The 21,112-nt window shown below is 36.6% G+C and overlaps 2 protein-coding genes across 8 annotated transcripts in view; one reads left to right on the top strand and one right to left on the bottom strand.

Annotated features, from left to right (window-relative positions):
* Window positions 1–21,112, top strand: part of LOC749983 (putative WAS protein family homolog 3) — a 498,033-nt gene that overhangs the window by 418,139 nt on the left and 58,782 nt on the right. The window lies entirely within an intron of this gene.
* Window positions 10,580–19,290, bottom strand: LOC112204040 (beta-defensin 125). The gene is made up of 2 exons (XM_054684954.1): window positions 19,233–19,290; window positions 10,580–10,995 (listed from the first exon to the last, which is right to left on the bottom strand). Exons 1-2 carry the CDS (start codon window positions 19,288–19,290, stop codon window positions 10,580–10,582), a joined length of 474 nt encoding a protein of 157 aa, XP_054540929.1.

Raw genomic sequence — 21,112 nt, 5'->3', positions numbered from 1 at the left:
TGCTGCTCCCTCTGACTCATAGGTCTTGTACATTGCTGTTGTATTTTGGTCATGTTCTTCCTGTTTTTCGTTTTTATTTTCTTTTGTATATTTTTGCCAACAGGAGAGTTAATTGGCATTGCTCAAATGACTTCTCCACATTACCAAAGATGTCCTGGTACTTATGCAATGTATATAGAGATAGGCTTGATACGCTTAAAAATACTACGCGTTCTTAAACATACAATTCCATAGATTGTTCGTAAAACCACTTGCTATCAAGGAATTCATTCATTTAGTGATTTTACAAATACTGAGCACCTGTTCTATGCTAACCACTGAACGTAGAGCAGTGAATAAAACACTGTTCTAATTGATGTCTATTCCTCACCCCCTTACAATCCATTCTCCTCAGAACATCAAAGACGATATCTTAAAAACATAAATCAGAGAATATTATTCCCATGTTTAAACTCTCCAATGCCTTTCTAATACATTAATCTAGGCTCTTGGCCCATACCTTCTAGGCTCTTCCTGATCTCTGGTCTCTTTTTTTTTTTTTTAAGACAGGGTCTCACTCTGTCACCCAGGCTGGAGTGCAGTGGAACCATCATGGCTCACTGCAGCCTCCGCTTCCTGAGCTCGAGTGATCCTCCCACCTCAACCTCCCAAGTAGCTGGGACTAAAGGGGGTCACCACCATGCCCGGCTAATGTTTGTATTTTTTGTACAGATGGGGTCTGGCCATGTTTCCCAGGCTGGTCTCAAACTCCTGGGCTCAATTGAGCCTCCTGCCTTGGTGGTAACACATCTTATGTTCTACATAGCAATCATATGTATATGAAAGTCTCTTAAAAATGATTTTGTATGAATGCCTTTTAGTCTCTTCTACAGATAACTTATTTCTAAGTTCAAACAAGGAAATCTGTGGCAGTGGTGTGGAGTTAAGCAAAAAATTGCATTTTCTGAATCAATAAATGTTGAGTTGATATTATCCCATTAAGATGAGATTAAGGACACCTTTTACCAAAAATATGCTATGACTCCACAGCCATAATTTCATGAAATGACTGTATTAGTCCATTTTCACACTGCTATAAAGAACTGCCCAAGATTGGGTAATTTATAAAGGAAAGAGGTTTAATTGACTCACAGTTGAGCATGGCTGGGGAGGCCTTGGGAAACTTGCAATCATGGCGGAAAGCAAAGGGGAAGCAAAGCAACTTCTTCACAGGCGACAGGAAGTAGAATGAACCCAGGAGGAACTACCACACACTTATAAAACCGTCAGACCTTGTGAGAACTCACTCAATATCACAGTAACAGCATGGGGGAAACCACCCGTATGATTCAGTTACCTCCACCTGATCTCTCCCTTGACATGTGGGAATTATGGAAATTACAATTCAAGGTGAGATTTTGGGTGGGGACACAGCCAAACCCTATCAATGACACTTTATATAGTTCAATGATTTCAGCTTTGTTTTTCCCATTTCAGTTACTGTGAATATGGGGTTCCTTGTATCCTTTTAGTTGAGGTGTTTTGTTGTCTTTGACTTGAGCTAGTAAATGCTTGTTTCATAATTACTTGAGGATGTGTGTGTGTGTGTGTGTGTGTGTGTGTCAATGGACATTTAAAATATTATTTAATGTGCAACTCAATGTGTATTTGAAATGCCATTATCTAACTTCAAAAATGCAGAGAAGCCTGCTGAAGATCTCTGGTATCCACTTAATGCTATCTGTTGTGGTTTATTAAGGAGATATATCCTGAGGGAAGGCAGTGGAAATACTCAAAGGCACATATGTGCTAAGAATGTAAAAGCGACAACAGTTTTACTAGTTTCCTAGGGAGGATATTACATTTTGGAGTTAGTTTCCCTTGGTTATGTACTTTTTTTCTTTATGTTTGTAATCTTCAGCTTATAGAACGCTATTTTTTTTCTCAAAATGCTTTGCCTATTTGTAAGGAATTAGTTACAGATAATCCATATCTTCCTATCTAATTGTGTTTCTAACCTTTTTTTCTTGGATAGTGGCCTTTATATTTTAGAGAATTGCATAAAAAGTAAAATAATATATCTAAAAAAATCAAAATGTTTGGTAGACTATTTCTGAAAACTGATTATGCCTCAGAACTGGTGGAAAGTTTTGGGGGGGGGGTTGTTTGCCTTTTAAAAAAAAACTCTATATCCTTTAAAATTTCAAGGTAAATTTTTATATTGGCTGTATTAATATGCTAGGGCTGTCAAAATGAGGTACCACAATCTGAGTTACTTATATAACAAAAATTTATTGTCTCACAGTGCTACAGGCTAGAAGTCAAAAATCAAGATGTTGGCAGGGTTGTTTCCTTCTGAGGGCTGAGGGAAGGAAGGATCTGTTCCAGACCCTTCTCCTTGTCTTGTAGTTAGGCGTCTTCTCTCTGTGTCTTCTCATCTCCCTACTATGTGTGTCTGTCTCCAAATTGTCCCTTTGTATAAAGATGCCAGTTATATCAGATTAGAGGTCACCCTACTAACCTCATTTAAACTTGCTAACCTCTGTAAAGACCCTATGTCCAAATAAGGTCACATTCTGAGTTACTAGGAGTTATGACAATTCAACCCACAACATTGGCTTATTACAAAATTCTAATTTTTCACATCAACTCTTTTTAAAAATGATTAATGTGTTCATGCTATTTTGAATATATTTCAAATTAATTCATGTTTTATTTCCTACATAGTCTCAATATGGAAATAGGAACAAAATTCCTGCTTGACACACTGATTTTTCTCTATGGTCTTGTATAGGAAGAAGGTTTTCTGAAATAAAAAGCTATCTGATGTGAGAAGCTGAGTCAGGGAGACATTAAGTTGTCCTTTTCTTTGCTCAAGTAGTTTCACCTCATTGCCCTTTATCTCTTTCTGTAGGTATTTTATTTGTTTTCATATAATGTCTTTCCTAATTACATGAGTTATAAAAATTTATTTATTAACTAAATCTCATAAAAATTTTCTTATCAGTGACAAAGTCAATGTGTGAAGATCTGACATCACATTCCTTTAAAAATCAATTCACAGGGTTATGTTTTGTCTTCTTAATCACAAACCAAGAAAAGTTCTTCAGTTTATTAGAAGGCAGAGCCATCAGCTTTAGATCTGGCAATTGGGATTTATCTCAAGTCATCTTACACTCCTTATCAGATTTTAACTATTTTCCAGAAGAACCTAATGGAAACAATTCATTATATTGTTAATATTTTATGTATTATTTATATATCATATATTATATATTTGATATGTTATATAAAATAACATATTACATATAATATATGTTATTATATATGTTATTCTAATATGTAACTTTTTTTCTGGAAGGTTCATCCTCCATCAACATTTAACATTCAATTTGTGATTTAAAAGCATTATTTCAGTCTCTATATTTTGTCCATTTAGGAATCTTCTCTGCTTTCTTTTCTTAGTTTATTCTCTTACATTTCAATATTTTTAATAAAAATACATTTTATTTGCAAATGTAAAGGATAATTACTGGTGAAAATTCATCCTACAAATAAAAGAAGAAAGAAGAAAGTTAAGATTTATTTTAAAACTACAATGCAAGGCAAATATTATAAGCATTTGGGTCAACATAATTTCAGATATTAGCTACATATCCATCTACCTGTATCTCTACCTACGTATCTACAAAAATTGTAATGGTTATGAACCCTCTTTTATAGTAACGACTAGGCTTTCTTCACTAACTATATGCCAAGAAAATGTTACATGCCAATAAGTGTACACATACATACAACACATGTACATATACTTATATATTTTTAAGAATCCATAATATGTATACACACATATATGTAAGGATATATATGAACACAGAGACATATATTGCCTTTTTAATGACTGGATATTTTATTTTTATTATGTTAACTGAAATATGTAATAATTATGTAATAATGTATATAATAGAGTTTAATAATAAATCATCTCTGTGCCCAAAACACTCCTAAAAAATAAATTATTATTTATAATGCCCCAAATTGGGAATCCACCAAAATGTTCTTCAGCAGGTGAATGGATAAACAAACTGTGGTCACTCATAAAATGGAATATTTTTTCGTGATAAAAACCAATGAGCTATCAAGTCACAAAAAGACTTGGGGGAACTGTAAATGCATATTGCTAAGTAAGAAAAGCCAATCTGTCTACACATTGCATTATTTTAATTTTATGACATTCTAGAAAAGATAAAATTATGGAGAATATTTTAAAAATCAGAAGTTAGTAAGGGGTTGGAAGGAAAAGGGAGGGATAAATAAATGGAGCACAGATAATTTTTAGGGCAGTGAAATGTTTCTGTATAATATCATAATGATGGATGCATGTCATGGTACAGTGTGAAAACTCACACAAGGTACAGAATGAAACCTAATCTAAATTGTGAACTTTAATTTATAATAATGTATCAGTATTGGCTAATCATTTGTACCAAATGTACCACATAAGGCAAGATACTAACAACAGGCAGAAACTGGAATGGGAGGGTGTAGATAAGAGGCTTTAAAGGAACTCTGTACTTTCTGCTCAATATCCTGTAAATCTAAAACTGTTCTGAAAAATAATTTGTTTTGAGACAACTTCTCAGTCTTTTGCCCTGAATCCCTTCAGTTATCCCATCCTGTGCAATCAATACATGCCAGTACAGTTTTATGTCTATAAAATTTGATTTTGTGCTATACACAATTATATCCATTTTTTCATGATTTCTAGTTTTAATATTAGTAATACCTAACATTTATTAAATGCTTATGTATGAGATATTGTTCTGGATAACTTTTAGTTATTAAACCATTTGATCCTCAAAACAACATTGCATGCAGCAAAAAAAAAGTTGTTTTATTATTACCAATTTTCACATAAGGAAATAGAAAGAAGTGTAGATGTCATAAGAAGTTTATTCATCCAGGTTACACTTGTTAGTTGAGATATGAACCCCAGCAGTTGGGCTCTAAGGTCTATGTACTTCCCCTCCATTCTTTGGTGCCTAATATGGTGTGGTAGCAGAATTTTAGAAATTTGTCTCCACCTAAAATTACAAAAATATTTGTACATATTTTTTCTCTTGTCCTCACATCTTCCATATTAAATTATTATTTGTAGTTTCTTAAATTTGTATATATTCTATTTCCACCTTATTTTGTCTTTATCTTTTGCTCTACAGAGAAAATCTTCCTCTATCCCATAATCTTTTTTTATTGAGTTAATTCTGCTTTTTACTCAAGACTCTCCCTTTTCCATAGCAGTCTGAGCTTAATGTCCCTATTATATGTTTCAGTGGTGAAAACTGCACACCTATGCCATAGGACACACAATGGTGGGGTTTAATTTTCTTTTTTCCTAATGAGCATATATTTTCCTAATGCATATTTTAACTCTAAAATGTAAACTACTGAGGTCAGGATTATGCCTTACTTTTTGCATCTACAGGGTCCAACAAAATTTCTGGGACGTAGTACTTGTTCAATAAATATGTGTTAGCAATGAATATGCCAGGGTTTACATTTCTATTTAAATAATTCTGCCTCTTTTTGACAAGTATTATGGGTTTTCTTGTTATTTGGTCATTTATTATCCCTGCCTCAATCAGATAATACCACCTGTTTATATTAATTTTTCTTTGTAAGATAGCAACCACCAAACCATCAATATTCACTTAACTTCTTTTTTAGTTTAAATAAATGTGGCATGAAATATTATATAAAAAATAATTAATCAAAGAGGGTTAAACAAACAAACAAAAAATCAGACATAAACTTGTATTTAGTGGATGGTAAAAACTTACTGTTTTTAAAGAGGGAAAAAAATACATTCCAAAAGCCCTGCTTTAAAGAGAATGCTGGGTTTCCTGTTCTTCTCTGGACTTTAAGATATGTCTCTTTTATCTCATTCCAAAAGTATGCACTCTGAATTTCCTAAAGAATATTGCAAATGATCTCTTCTTTAAGAAGGAAGATGAGAATCTTAATGGACACAGCTAGGTTGGTCTATTCATTATGCTTGCCTTAGAATGCTAGGCCTTGAATTAATGAGTTGAGAGATCAATTTGGACTGGTTTTAGTCAAACATGAAATCCTTAGGAAGCTAAATAAATTCTGAGCTGATTTGAGAGTCAATGACCCAGAGAAATTTTAGACCCTGTTTTCTTATGTAACATCCTTGCAATAGATGGATCGTTTAGCACGTAGTAGCGCCAGTTATGGGTAGAACTGAAGATCTTACTATGTTCATTTAGCCTGGATAGCACCCAATCCTAGTACACTAATGACTTTGACTGTAATGGAAGCCAGACATTGGCAGAGAGAGCACAGCCAAGTCATGTACAAAAGGGACCAGGGGCATCACACACATCACCATTCGCATTTGGGCCAATAAGAAAAAAATACTTAGATTGTAAGAGTTTTTTGTGCCCTAGCTCCAAGTGAGAGAACAGTGCCACCTCCTATGTTTTATTAATAGACCGCATTGCCTCATTGTAATACTATTTAACCATATAGTAGGATCCATTCTTATCAATTCAGTAAATTCATTTTAAATATTTATTGCTTTAAAAATTTTTTCTTACTCTCTTTTCCTAAGTCTCAGCATTGATCCCTAAATCAATGCAGAATATATTCCAGCAGTGCTTCTCTGGACACTCAACCTAGGTTTTACTAGGTCATACCAGTATGCTGGCCTTATGGGAGAGAAAAAACCAAGGCATTAAATATTCTTGCCCATTAGATCTAGGAGTATTAAAGCTGCTTCCCTCAGTAAGTATAAGACATGCCCAGCCCATTATGGACCATCACGTATGTCAACAAGACCAAGAGATGAGGACTATATGTACATTATAGCAGGGGTGTTAGGCCATAAGTTAGTAAAAAAAATCAGAGAGAAAGTAAATACTCAAAATGATTTCAGAGTTCAAATGATGGGAAGAAAATAATACAAAGTAGAATGGAAGGTGCTCTGCATGCTCAAGGAGTGTGTTTCAGGAAATGACAGTTGAGGCAAAAATATGGAAAAAGAGCACCCTAGACTGTTTCTGTGAAAAGCCAATGTATGACCTATGTGATGAGGTATAGCCATGAAAAATGGAAAAATAGCTTGCTAGACAGAAGTACACTGAAGTGAGGGTGATCAACTTGTCCCAATTTACTCTGGATTTTCTTGATTTTAGCTCTCTAATTCCCATGTTCTGGGAAGCCCCTCAGTCCCAGTCAAATCTGAATGATGGACACCCTAACTGGCGGTCTAAGACCTATTAGAATATGAGGTCTACTGAAAGGTCAGTGGTCTGATGGTCAACATCCAAACTACAGCCATAGTCACTGGCAGCTTGGCTTGGATCACATAAAAAATAATTAGAGGAAAAAACCTTTTTGATTTTGAGACATTCTGGCATCTGATATTGTGGCTTTCAGTAGCGCCCAAGCCTCAGCCCAATTTATTAATAACTAATCAGTTCTTTTGCATTTCCTGAGGAGTGTTTTACTTCCAATTATGTGGTCGATTTTAGAATAAGTGTCATGTGGCACTGAGACGAATGTATATTCTGTTGATTTGGGGTGGAGAGTTCTGTAGATGTCTATTAGGTCCACTTGATCCAGAGCTGAGTTCAAGTCCTCAATATCCTTGTTAATTTTCTGTCTCATTGATCTGTCTAATATTGACACTGAGTGACACTATTATTGTGTGGGAGTCTAAGTCTCTTTGTAGGCCTCTAAGAACTTGTTTTATGAATCTGAGTGCTCCTGTATTGGGTGCATATATATTAGGATAGTTAGCTCTAGTTGTTGAATTGATCACTTTACCATTATGTAATGCCCTTGTCTTTTTTGATCTTTGTTGGTTTAAAGTCTGTTTTGTCAGAGACTGGGATTGCAACCCCTGCTATTTTGTTCTTTCTATCTGCTTGGTAAATTTTCCTCCATCCCTTTATTTTGAGCCTATGTGTGTCTTTGCATGTGCGATGGGTCTCCTGAATACAGCACACCAATGGGTCTTGACTCTATCCAATTTGCCAGTCTGTGTCTTTTAATTGGGGCATTTAGCCCATTTACATTTAAGGTTAATAGTGTTATGTGTGAATTTGATCCATATTTAATAAATGGTGCTGAGAAAACTGGCTAGCCATATGGAGAAAACTGAATCTGGACCCCTTCTTTACACCTTATACAAAAATTAACTCAAGATGGATTAAAGACTTAAATGTAATACCCAAAACCATAAAAACCCTAGAAGAGAACCTAGGCAATACCATTTAGGACATAGGCATGGGCAAAGACTTCATGAAGAAAATACCAAAAGCAATTGCAACAAAAGCCAAAATTGTCAAATGGGATCTAATTAAATGAAAGAGCTTCTGCACAGCAAAAGAAACTATCATCAGGGTGAACATGCAGCCTACAGAACGGGAGGAACGCTTTGCAGTCTACCCAGCTAACAAAGGTCTAATATCCAGAATCTACAAGAACTTAAATTTACAAGAAAAAAAAACATCAAAAAGTGGGCAAAGGATATGAACAGACACTTCTCAAAAGAAGACATTTATGCAGCCAACAAACATATGAAAGGAAGCTCAACATCACTGATCATTAGAGAAATGCAAATCAAAACCACAATGAGATACTATCTCATGCCAGTCAGAATGGCAATTATTAAAAAGTCAAGAAACAATAGATGCTGGCAAGGCTGTGGAGAAATAAGAATACTTTTACACTGTTGGTGGGAATGTAAATTAGTTCAACCATTGTGGAAGACAGTGTGGCAATTCCTCAAGGATGTAGAACCAGAAATACCATTTGACCCAGCAATCCCATTACTGGGTATATATCCAAAGGAATATAAATCATTCTATTATAAAGACACATGCACACGTATGTTTACTGCAGCACTATTTACAATAGCAAAGACATGGAACCAACCCAAATGCCCATCAATGATAGACTGCATAAAGAAAATGTGGTACATATACACCATGGAATACTATGCAGCCATAAAAAGGAATGAGATCATGCTCTTTGCAGGGACATGGATGAAGCTCGAAGCCATCATCTTCAGTAAACTAACACAGGAACAGAAAACCAAACACCACGTGTTCTCACTCATAAGTGGGAATTGAACAACAAGAACACATGGACACAGGGAGGGGAACGTGACACATGGGGGCCAGTCAGGGTGTGTGGGGAAGGGGAAGCAGAGCATTAAGACAAATAGCTAATGCATGCGGGACTTAAAACCTAGATGATGCATTGATAGGTGCAGCAAACCATCATGGCACATGTATACCTATGTAACAAACCTACATGTTCTACACTTCTATCCTGGAACTTAAAAAAAATAATAATCAGCCGGGCACGGTAGCTCACACCTGTAATCCCAGCATTTTGGGAGGCCAAGGCAGATGGATCATGAGGTCAGGAGATCAAGACCATCCTGGCTAACATGGTGAAACCCCTCTCTACTAAAAATACAAAAAATTAGCCAGGTGTGGTAGTGGGTGCCTGTAGTCCCAGTTACTCGGGAGCCTGAGGCAGGAGAATGGCGTGAACCCAGGAGGCAGAGCTTGCAGTGAGCCGAGATCATGCCACTGCACTCCAGCTTGGGCGACAGAGCTAGACTCTGTCTCAAAAAAAAAAAAAAAAAAAAAAAAACCTAATCAACTTTATAGTTAATAACCGCTTCTCTGTAGTATCATAGAAGACACTTACTGACCCACCTGTTGCCATACAAACAGCAGTCACATGCGTACAGCCATAGAAAGCATAGAAACACTGCACACAACTAACATTCATGGACAGCACAGAGACCTGAAGAGGCATGTTATGAGGCTGCCATACTTGGAAGTTGGAATTCTAAGTGGAAAGAAGATTGGAAAGATAAGTAGAATTTGAGATGCAGCTTTTAATCTAATATGATGTACTCTCAAGGCAAGTCCCACTTTTATCTCTATCCAGTTAGATCAGTGCTTGTGCTGAATGAAAGAATTAGCTTCTGACTCTGTTAGTTACCAGCTAGAACCTTAAACAAAATTTGACGTCATGACACAGAAAAGTATTTAGGGTCAGAACTTACAATAAAAGGTGGAGGGTAGAGAAGGGAACATTCATCTGGAACTTTCTATATGCTTTTATATGTTCTCCTATATATGATAGTAGTGGGCCAGGCACTGTTAAAGTAAAACTTCATGTCTTAGTCATAATAGGCAGCTCCAAACAATGGTCTTCGTTTTTGTTTTTGGCATGGAAAAATACATAGACATACAAATGTTCACTTAAGACAAAAATTAGCTCATATATTTGAGTACATCGGAGGAAGACAGATAAAGAATTTAAGTCCAATTAAGAAAATCCTTGTATCTTCTATACATTTCTGTCTACACATTTCTAATTGTAAGGCAACTCTCTTGGCTGTTGTGTTGGTAGTAGCAATTATGTCCATCCCCATGGTCATCCAATCCCTGATGGAATTTTCCTGGTGAAATTGGATTGGTAGAATGAGCTCTTTGGGTATTATTTCCAGCAGTATTTCTAGTTCTTCCATACCAGAAGTAAATGTTAATTAATTATGAGTAAGAGCTGTCTGAGAAAGCGGTGGCATAGTCTCGGAAGTAGCGGTCTCAGATGGTGGCATAGTAGTCTCGGGAGTAGTGGTCTCAGATGGTGGCATAGTAGTCTCAGGAGTATTGGTCTCAGGTGTCATGGTTTCTCCAAATTTAGTTGTGTCAAATGTTATCAGATCATTCAACATAGATACTGGGGAACCAGTAAAAGAGTCCACATCACTATAATCAAATGTTATATCCTCTAGGTGAATCATAGGAAATGCTGGTCGTCGAGTATATTCATGTGATATTATTATATAAATGCAGCATGATAGCTTGTTCCTACAAAGAAGTATGTACCTTTCAGTATCTAAACATCGTCTTCTGCAATGTCCTATATTATTCTTCCAACATTTTGGGGGTTCAAAGCTACCTGTAGAGAATAAAATATAGGTCAAATTTTTAACTCTGGCATCAACATAACAACTTTTCATTCATTCAAAAATTTACACTGACTGACATCTAGACTAATATGATGTCAAGTACAAAAAGCCATTGAAAGAGACAAACAGGAGAACAAAAGGTGTATATTAAAATTGTGCTATGTGCCATCAAAGAAGTTGTATGGAGAAAAGGAGAAATGTAGAAAAAGAGAGGGACGGAGAGAGAGAGAGAGCATACTGAGACTGATACGAAACCTAGAAAGAAAGGATGAAAATGAAAAGCCCAGGACCAGATGAATTCACAGCTGAATTCTACCAGATATACAAAGAAGAGCTGGTATCATTCCTACTGAAACTATTCACCCAAAATTGAGAAGGCAGGACTCAACTTTAACTTATTCTATGAGGCCAGCATCATCCTGAGACCAAAACCTAGCAGAGACACAAGAAAAAAAAAATTTCAGGCCAGTATCCTTGATGAACATCAGTGCAAAAATCCTGAACAAAATAGTAGCAAACTAAATCCAGCAGCACATCAAAAAGCTTATCCACTACGATCAAGTAGCCTTTATCCTTGTAATGCAAGGTTGGTTCGACGTATGCAAATCAATAAATGTGATTGCTTATGGATAGCATTTAAAGTACAGAAAGTGGTAAACCATGGTGGGTTGGAATAATATGAGAAAAAAAGAGGACTAGAATTAAATTCTAGTGAGTTTCAATATTAAGAGATAAGAGATCAGATAAGAGGAAACGACTTAAAAGGACCAATAAGATAAGTCAGATCAAAACAGGAGAATAAGACTCTGGAGTCTTAAAGCAGACCCCCAGCAGAGCAGAGCTCCAGCAAAGATTTGAATATAATAGTTTAGTTGAGAGACAATTCCTCCTTAAAAAAAATCAGTGGAGAAATGTAGAAATCAGGAGAGCAAGAAATCCAAGAAAAGGTGAGTTATAACCTGTTATTATCATGAGATCATCTATCAACTGATGGCCAGCAGGATGGCTGTGTTCTGTTTGCTCAGAGGACAATCCCACAGGGAAGCCCAGCAGCCAGGCTACAAATAAGCCTCAGACTCATGGATGAGCCTGGGGGACATGTTACATTCCGTTATGTGAAATAGACACAAAAAGATAAATACCACATGTTTTCATTCATAAGCAGGAGCTAAAAAAGTTGAGTTCATAGAAGTAGACTGTAGAATAATGATTACTAGAGGCTGGGAAGGGAAAGGAGGATAGAGAGAGGTTGGTTAACAGATAGAAAATTACACCTAGATAGGAGGAAAAAGTTCCAGCATCCTATAGCAGGGGTCCCCAACCCCTGGGCAGCCAATGGGTACTGGTCCATGGCCTGTTAGGAACCAGGCTGCACAGCAAAAGGTGAACAGCAGGTGTGCAAGCATCACCACCTGAGCTCCACCTCTTGTCAGATCAGCCAAGGCATTAGAGTCTCATAGGAGCATGAACCCTATTGTGAACTGTGCATGTGAGGGATCTAGGATGTGTGTTCGTTGTGAGACTCTAATGCCTGATGACCTGAGGTGGAACAGTTTCATCCTGAAACCATCCCCACCACCACCTTCACCTCGTCGAAAAAACTGTATTCCACAAAACTGGTCCCTGGTGCCAAAAGGGGTCCACTGTTCTATAGCACTGTAGGGTGACAGTAGTTAACAATCATTTACTGTATATTTTCAACTAGCTAGAAGAGACGATTCTGAATGTTCCCAATATAAAAAAATGACAAATGTTTGAGGTGATAGATATGCTAATTACCCTGATTTGATCATTACACATTGTATACATGTATCAAAATATCACTCTGCATCTTCTAAATATGAATAATTATTACACATCAACTAAAAGTAGAAGAAAAAATAGCATTTAGTTTTTATTAAAAAAAAAAAAACAAAAAACTTAAAAAAATGTTTAATTGGGCATCAGGTCCTGAAGGTGCAGTGTTACAGAAAAACCTTGAAGAATGAAAGGGTGCACAGTTACAGTAAAAACCTTGAAGAACTAACATCCATTTATGTTTTCTTCCCATAATAGCCTTGAACTGCAAATAAGGGAATTACCACAGGAAAAAAAATATTACCAAGCCTCAAAGTTATTCTACATGAGGCTCAAAGGACCTGGACTATTTATCCAGCTTCCCCCGTAGTTGACAGATGATCCAGAGACAGCTGATAATTTTCTGGCATTTCTGGATTGCCCTGTACAGGGGTATTTCACAAGCAGTTGTTGAAAGACTGGAGATACTGACAGTTGCAAGTCGGGCTGATATGCATGAAAACAGAAAATGCATAAAAGGTTATGGGGAAAGTTGTATCAGATGTGACTACATTAAGCAGGAGAGGAGACTGTTTCTTAAAGGACAGAGTGGTCATTTTGTAGTCAAATACTGCTGAGAGGTTAAAAAAAAAGATGAAGGCAGGAAAATGTCCATGCTTTTAGTAGTATGAAGGTAACTTCATACTGAGGAGAGCAGCTTCCGAGTGGTATGAAAAAAGAAACCAAATTGCAGTTGGTCAAAATGTGAATGAGAGAGAAGTGAATGCAGGACCTGTAGATGAAACTCTTAAGAAGTTTAGCTCCAAAGAAAAGCAGAGAAATAAATAACTTGTTAGAGAGCAATGTAAGGTTAAGGGAAAGCTTTCAGGTTTGTTTTGAAGAACGAGAAATACCAAATGGTGCTTGCAAGCAATGAGAAAAGAAACAAGCAGTCTGGGCCCAGTGGCTCACACATGTAATCCCAGCACTTTGGGAGATCGAGGCGGGCAGATCACCTGAGTTCAGGAGTTCAAGACCAGCCTGGCCATGGTGAAACCCTGTCTCTACTAAAAAATACAAAAATTAGCTGGGCAAGGTGGCGAGCACCTGTAGTCCCAGCTACTCAGGATGCTGAGGCAGGAGAATCACTTGAACCCGGGAGGCGAAGGTTGCAGTAAGCCAAGATCGTGCCACTGCATTCCAGCCTGGGCAACAAGAGCAAGACTCCATCTCAAAAAAAAAAAAAAAAAAAAAAAAAGCAGAAAAGGAGAGATTAATATAGAATAGGGTGATGAGATGACAGAAGGGCACAGTCACAAATTCACACAGAGCAGACTGATCTTTAGATGGAGAAGACACGTTTCTCCATTTATGGCAAAGGGGACAGAGGAAATGAGTGAAAACTTCCTATTTGAATTGTTTAAATAAATGGGGCATGGGATAAGCTGAGGGGGAGAGCCATGTAGAGGAGAGGAACAGGACAATAAAAGACAAATAAAGGTCAGGACAAAATAGTTGTCTAAAAAAGAGGGAAGATGGCTGGGTGTGGTGGCAGAAACCCGTAATCCCAGCACTTTGGGAAGCCGAGGCGGGTGGATCACAAGGTCAGGAGATCGAGACCATCCTGGCCAACCTGGTGAAAACCTGTCTCTACTAAAAATATAAAAATTAGCTGGATGTGGTGGCACATGCCTGTGATCCCAGCTACTCGGGAGGCTGAGGCAGGAGAATCACTTGAACCAGAGAGTTGGCGGTTGCAATGAGCCGAGATTGGGCCACTGCAGTCCAGCCTGGTGACAGAGGAAGACTCTGTCTCAAAAAAAAAAAAAAAAAAAAGAAGGAAGGTTCATTTACAAGAGAAATGCAGTAGGATTTCCAAGCAGTGTGACTACTCATTTGAGGGGTGAGGATATAAATCTAGAGGGAAACTAGTGTGCTGCATTGTATGTTCATTTATCAAGCAGTAAACGGCATGATCATCTTTCTCAAGACAATTGCCCAAGGAGTACCTAGATAAGTGTATTCTAGGCAGAGGAAGCCGCTAGAGATAAGGCTCTATGGAGGAGGAAGCCTGGTATATGTGCAGAAGAGCAAGTAATTTTCTAAACAACCTCATTTGAACTGAATGTGATAATATATATAAAACATATATAGATGTATGTATGTATGTATATATTAGGCTCACAATAATTTGGTTTATATTTTATCCTCTGGGAAATGTTGGCTCTAGTCCAACTTCACCAATTATTTATTCTACCTTCACTCTTCTAGAGTCATTTATTCTATCTTTGTTATTTTACTGGCTCGATTTTACTTTGTACTTCGTGGAATTTTCTATAAGTTTCAAGTCTAGACCTTCCACTTCTTTTGTGCAAGACAGACTCTAACCTTGCTTCTTCGTTCCTCACATCTACAAAGATTTATATCTTAATTTTTTTCCTCCAGCATTATCCATACTTGAAATATGTCATCTTGGCTCTCTTCTTCTCCTTTGTCTTTGAATCGCCTTGTTCTGTCAATTATTCTTCAAAATTGTTTCTCACTTACATTCCTTTCTACTGCTTTTAAATTATCCCCTCCATTCTTAAACTAGGCTGTAGTCACACAGTCATCAAAGTTTTGGGCCCCTACTATGGCGCAGGCACCATCCTGGGCCCTTGAGGTACATCTGTGAACTAAACAGACAAAAATCACATGGAGCTGACTTTCTAGCAGAGGGAGACAGATAATAAAAAGTAAATGCACTCCCTGCTAGACTGAATGGTTTACAGACTTAAATCTAAGACCTGAAACTATGGAACTACCTGAAGAAAACATTAGGGAAACACTTCAGGACGTTGGTCTTGGCAAAGATTTCTTGGGTAAGACCTCAAAAGCACGGGCAACCAAAGCAAAAATAGGCAATTAGGATTACATCAAACTAAAAAGCTTGTGCACAGCAAAGGAAATAATCAACAAAGTGAAGATGTAGCCCACAGAGTAGGAGAAAATATTTGCAAGCTATCCATCTGATGAGGAATTAACAACCAAAAGTATTATTAATATAAGGAGCTCAAAAAACTCCATTGCAAACAAAAACAATCTGATTTTAAAACAGGCAAAAGATTTGAATAGACATTTCTCAACAGAAGACATACAAACAGCCAACAAGTATACATAAAAATATGGTAAAAACATGGTAAGGATGGTAATTTTTAAATGTATATTTTACCTTAATAAAAAAGTACATTATTTTGTAGATGAAAAGGTGACAAATGGTTTGCAGAAAGAAGGGAGAATAGATTTAAGGGTAATAGAAGATTCATAAACAGGAGTTGCACAAGCCTGTGTAACAAGGTGATGATTAAACAGCTTGAAGGAGGTAAAGGAATTAGTCACACCAGTATCTGAGGCAAGTACATTCTAGGCAGAGGAAACAAACAAAGCTCTATGGGCTGAGTAAGTCTGATATGTTTGGGGAAGAGCACTGGGGCCTGTGTGGCTGTAGTGGAGTGAACAAGGACTATAATAGTAGGAGATGAGGTGAGAGAGGTCATAAGGGCCAGATCCTGCAGGGCCAGGTGAGCCACTGTATGGACTCTTGTTACCGCTCTGAGTATAGAGGGGGCCATAGCAGAGTTTTGAGCAAAAGTACGTGATCTGACTTCCAGTGTAAGCGGATCATGCACTGTGTGTCTTCACAAGATGGTGGAAGGGAAGAGCAGAAGGACAGATATCATGAGGAAGCTATGGCAATAACACAGGTGAGAGATGATGGTGACTAGAATCAGAGTGGTAGCAATGGAGGTGACAAGAATAATTGCATTCTGGATATAATTTGCAGGCAGATGTAATAGACTTCCTGATAGATATGAGTGTCATAGGATATAGAAAAATCAAAGATAATTCCAAGAATTTGGTTTTAGCAGTAGAATGATGGCAATTGGGAAAAATTCATAATTTTTTTTCTAGAGTGACAACAGTCATTTTTTCAAAGAACTTCAGTCTGGAACTATTATGTTGTTAGGACATGTGATCTTCATCACCAGTATCTCAAAATCCTAAAATTAGAAATATGACTAGCAATTGTATGTTTCTAAGTAGGGGAGCCATCTAGCCAAAACATTATCCCATGTGTGGAGTTCTTTCTAAAACATACCAGATATACAATCAGCTAGCATCAACTTAAAATATATCTATGGATAGCAGTCCACCGATAGCTTGGCTTGGTAAAAAGTTGCTTCACAAGCCATCAGGTGCTATCTCACTTGAAAACACATAATATAAAGCCCAGAGAGACTAAATAGCTAAATTTCAAAACAAAACCTATAAGAGAACACAAAAATGAAAATCTCTAAATCAAAAGAAATGAAAACTACCTCTCCAAAATAAAAGGGAAAGAGAGACATGGACAATTTGTAGAAAAGTTAAATATACATTAAGCATGTATTTGAAGTTCGACTTCCGCATTACTCACAGACATAAATAAAAATTAAATATTTATATATAATATTTCATTTTTAGGACTTGGCAAGTATTCAGAAATTGATAATACATGAAGCAGACAGAAAAAAGTACATCTCCAGGAATTTTATGCTGAATGATTTATGTATAAGAAAGGTTATACTAGCCATCCTTGTCTATAAAATGTAAATGCACTTATTTATGCAAAAACAATTTGGCTAAGTAATTTAAACAGTATCCATTCTATAAAATTTATACAGTCATTGGAAATACAGTTTTTGAAAATATTTAGTAAATGGGAAAATACTAATAGTATAATAGAAAATTTATAAGTATGCTATACATTTTTATTCAAATAAGAAAACTGAGGAAGAACAATAGATCAAAAATATTTTGTCTCTTTTAACTTCTTTACAATTTTTTTACTTGTTTACAATTTCAAAATTTCCAAATTTTCAACAAATACAGCAGTTTATAATCAGAAATGAATGTAGATATTAATTCTGTAACTCACATTACATCAACATGTGAATCAAGACATAACAGATCATAGGCACAGTTATAACCATCTAACAGACATGAATAGCATCTTTCTAGGCAACATATAACACCTCCAAATTTAACAAAAGCCAAATTTCTTAGTATATAAAGATAATTAAGAAAGTTTAGAAATCTAATGGACTGGATGTTCAAACTCATTTATAACTAAAGTGTCATGAATTCAAACATCAGGACATCATTTTCACATATTAGACTGTAAAACTGAATGTAGTAGAAAACTGAATGTAGTAGAAAAAACAAAAAGGACTGATGAGGGTGTGGGAAGCTGACACTCGCAACTGGTGATAGGAGAGAAGAATAGTTCAGCTTTTCTGGTAGGTGGTTTGACTGTGTGTGTGTGTGTGTGTGTGTCCACGTGTCCAGTCATAAATGAAAAGACATACGTTTGTTTACAAATGTTTCTTGCTGAATTGTTTTTGATAATTAAAGACCTATTTTTCATCAGTAGCGGAGTAATTAATGTGAGGCAATTCATCTGCTCCTCCTCAAAGTTTTACTTATTGATTAAAAATAATGAACTAGGTTTATGTATGGATAAGATGTCTCTAATATATTGCTAGTACATTGCAGAACAATTCACATGGTGCATTTGCAATTGCATTTTTTAAAAATCTAAAAGGTATACACATGCAAATATAAATATATTTGTATTTGCTAGGATATATAAGAAATTGGTAACATTGATTGATTCTGAAGGGGAAGACTGAAGAACTGGTATTCTTGGACAGACAAACATTTTTCTTTTCCTTAAACCCTATAAATCTATCGATTGCTTGATACATAAGTCAATTGCAAGTATTATTTTTTAATAAAAAGTTAACAATTTTCAAAAGTAGCATTATTAAATAGTGGAAACAGACTGTTCCTATTCATCTAAAATTAGAAGCTCCCCATTGGTCACTAGTCTGTCTATCCTGTCTTCACTCCACTTATTTCCACTTCTACCCCAAACATATATATTGTCTCTTCCATATGATAGTGCTACAGAATCTACAAACGGTCAATGGACTTGTTCACCGTACCTAAGAACATGAAAGTGAGGGCCTCCCTCTGAAGGTACTCTCCGGGCAAAGAAGAATTCAAGATGCTAGGAGAACTAATAGGACACAACAATGAAATAGATACAACAGAATAATCAAAATGGAAGTGAAGTGAGGCTGAACTAACATTGGATAGTTATGTAGAGAGAGAGATAGGGTGGCTCAGAGCATTAAGGAAATTCTTGTCTTTGGAGAAATGCCTCAGAGGACATCCCAGCTTGCTAGATGCCCCTAACAGAAAGATTCTCAGAGACTAGGGGCATGGAGCTGCCAAAATACGAGCATTCTGCTGCTTTGTTGGCCCAGATTTTTCCTGCAGATTCCCTCTCTTCCCATCATGATACCAGGGGAGCCCAAGGGCAACAACTCATCCTAGTCATCATCTCTGCTTTATAGGGTTCCATTACCTTTGGTCACCTGAGTTAGCAACCCACAGATAATGAAGGTCAGCATCAGGATATTCATGGCTCCTGGGAGAGAGGAAGCTCTGTGTCCTGAGGAATACAGAACACTGCACAGCAAGGAATTTAAGTGGTCACCTTTACTGGTCTATCATGGGTGATGAACCAGAGAAGGGGAAAATGCCATGCCACCCAGATCACCAGACCATTAATTTGCAACACTGAGTGTGCATGACACAATAATGTCTGCTTCTAGAAATTATTAAAGAAAGCTGAGGCCTTATGAGATAAGCTATTATCCCGTAGAACTGTAAGGTCTGATGGAAAGAAACAGCCCCAAGAGGAAGTTTTTGTTAACTTTAGATGGGCTCAATTGTCCTTCTCCTCTGTCTGTATGCAGCACTTTGTACATACCCAATGACAGCAGAATGGTGTGTAAAGATATCACTTGTGGCAGTCCAATAGCTTACAACATCCGGTATTCACCTTTTCTTCTGAGTGATCACCCCAATATGAATTCCTGTGAAACAAGAAAGACACTTTTTAACTAATAAGTTCATAAGATTCCATCAATTATGAGACAGAAGGAATTTGGAATGAAAATAGTGAAAACAGGAAAACAGGTTTTATTGGTGCTCTTCTTTTTCCCGTTCTGCTGTCCCATCAACTCTTTTCCCTCATTCAGAAATACAAATAAGAAATGAAATATTGAGAGAGAGGAAACATTTTAAAAGGAGAGGGAGAGAGAAAGAGAGAGAGGAGAGAGGCCCAATGTAACATTATGCCCCCCATCCCCACTACCAAAGGAGAAAAATATAGGAGACATTTGTGAAATTGCCCAGTAGGAGTGATCAGCATTTTATCTCCTGGAAGAGTTTGCTGAGCTGTATTTCTCCCACATATGTTTAATACCACTAGATACCAAGGAAATCAGGAAAATTTTTAAAAAATTTTCTAAACAGCTGCACTGTTTAGAAAAAAAACTGTAGCTCACTGCCCGTGTTCATTTAATTTTACATTAACATGCTCTGGAGGCTGACTGATTTTCAGTGTGAAAATACAATATACAAACTGTTCTTGGAATTATTTTTAAACAGAACTAACATCAGAATCATCTGAATAATCAGAATCATCTATTTTGGAAAAAACTGGATTCATTAAATGACTCTTTGGCCAAAAACTGTTTGAGAACAATGTTAACGTGGGAATGCTACGCTTTCTAGAATTTGACATTTTCAGCGATCAAGAATTTCTATATTTTGTAAATGGAAATACCACTGCTAACAACAAGATGCTATAAATAGAATGATGATTTGTGTTTTCAAAGTCGATATATTAGAACGATGTGAAAATAATAATAAAGGTGAGATATTTTGTGGCAAAGTTATCTCAGGGTAAACCCTGCAGCTGCAAGTGCCACCAGCGAGTATTCTGGGTGAAAATGGGAAAAGGGTTAAAAATGCAGGATGGCCAAAGCCATCCTAAGCAAAAAGAACAAAACTAGAGGAATCACATTACCTCACTTCAAATTATACTACAAAGCTATAGTAACCAAAACAGCATGGTACTAGTATAAAAACAGACACATAGAGCAATGGAAAAGAATAGAGAACACAGAAACAAGTCCACACATCTACAGTAAACTCATTTTTGACAAAGTTGCCAAGAACATACTTTGGGGAAAAAACAGTCTCTTTAAAAAATGGTGCTGGGAAAACTGGATATCCATATGCAGAATAATGAAACTAGACCTCTGTCTCTCACCATATACAAAACATTAAATCAAATGGATTAAAGACTTAAAGCTAAGATCTCAAACTATGAAACTACTATAAGAAACTGGGGAATCTCTCCAGGATGTTTGGGCAAAAATTTCTTGAGTAGCA

Source organism: Pan troglodytes, chromosome 4 (assembly GCF_028858775.2).
Source record: "Pan troglodytes isolate AG18354 chromosome 4, NHGRI_mPanTro3-v2.0_pri, whole genome shotgun sequence".
Classification (NCBI taxonomy): Eukaryota; Metazoa; Chordata; class Mammalia; order Primates; family Hominidae; genus Pan; species Pan troglodytes.
The sequence above is the reverse complement of the archived record's forward strand: the minus strand, read 5'-3'. Positions and strand labels throughout refer to the sequence as shown.

What these genes read in the sequence shown, in the direction of transcription:
- LOC112204040 (XM_054684954.1), bottom strand. Translation starts at nt 19,290, where the DNA reads ATGAATATCCTGATGCTGACCTTCATTATCTGTGGGTTGCTAACTCAG. An exon ending in GCTAACTCAGGTGACCAAAG is followed by an intron (nt 10,996 to 19,232) that starts GTAATGGAACCC and finishes TATTCTCTACAG; the next exon opens with GTAGCTTTGAACCCCCAAAA.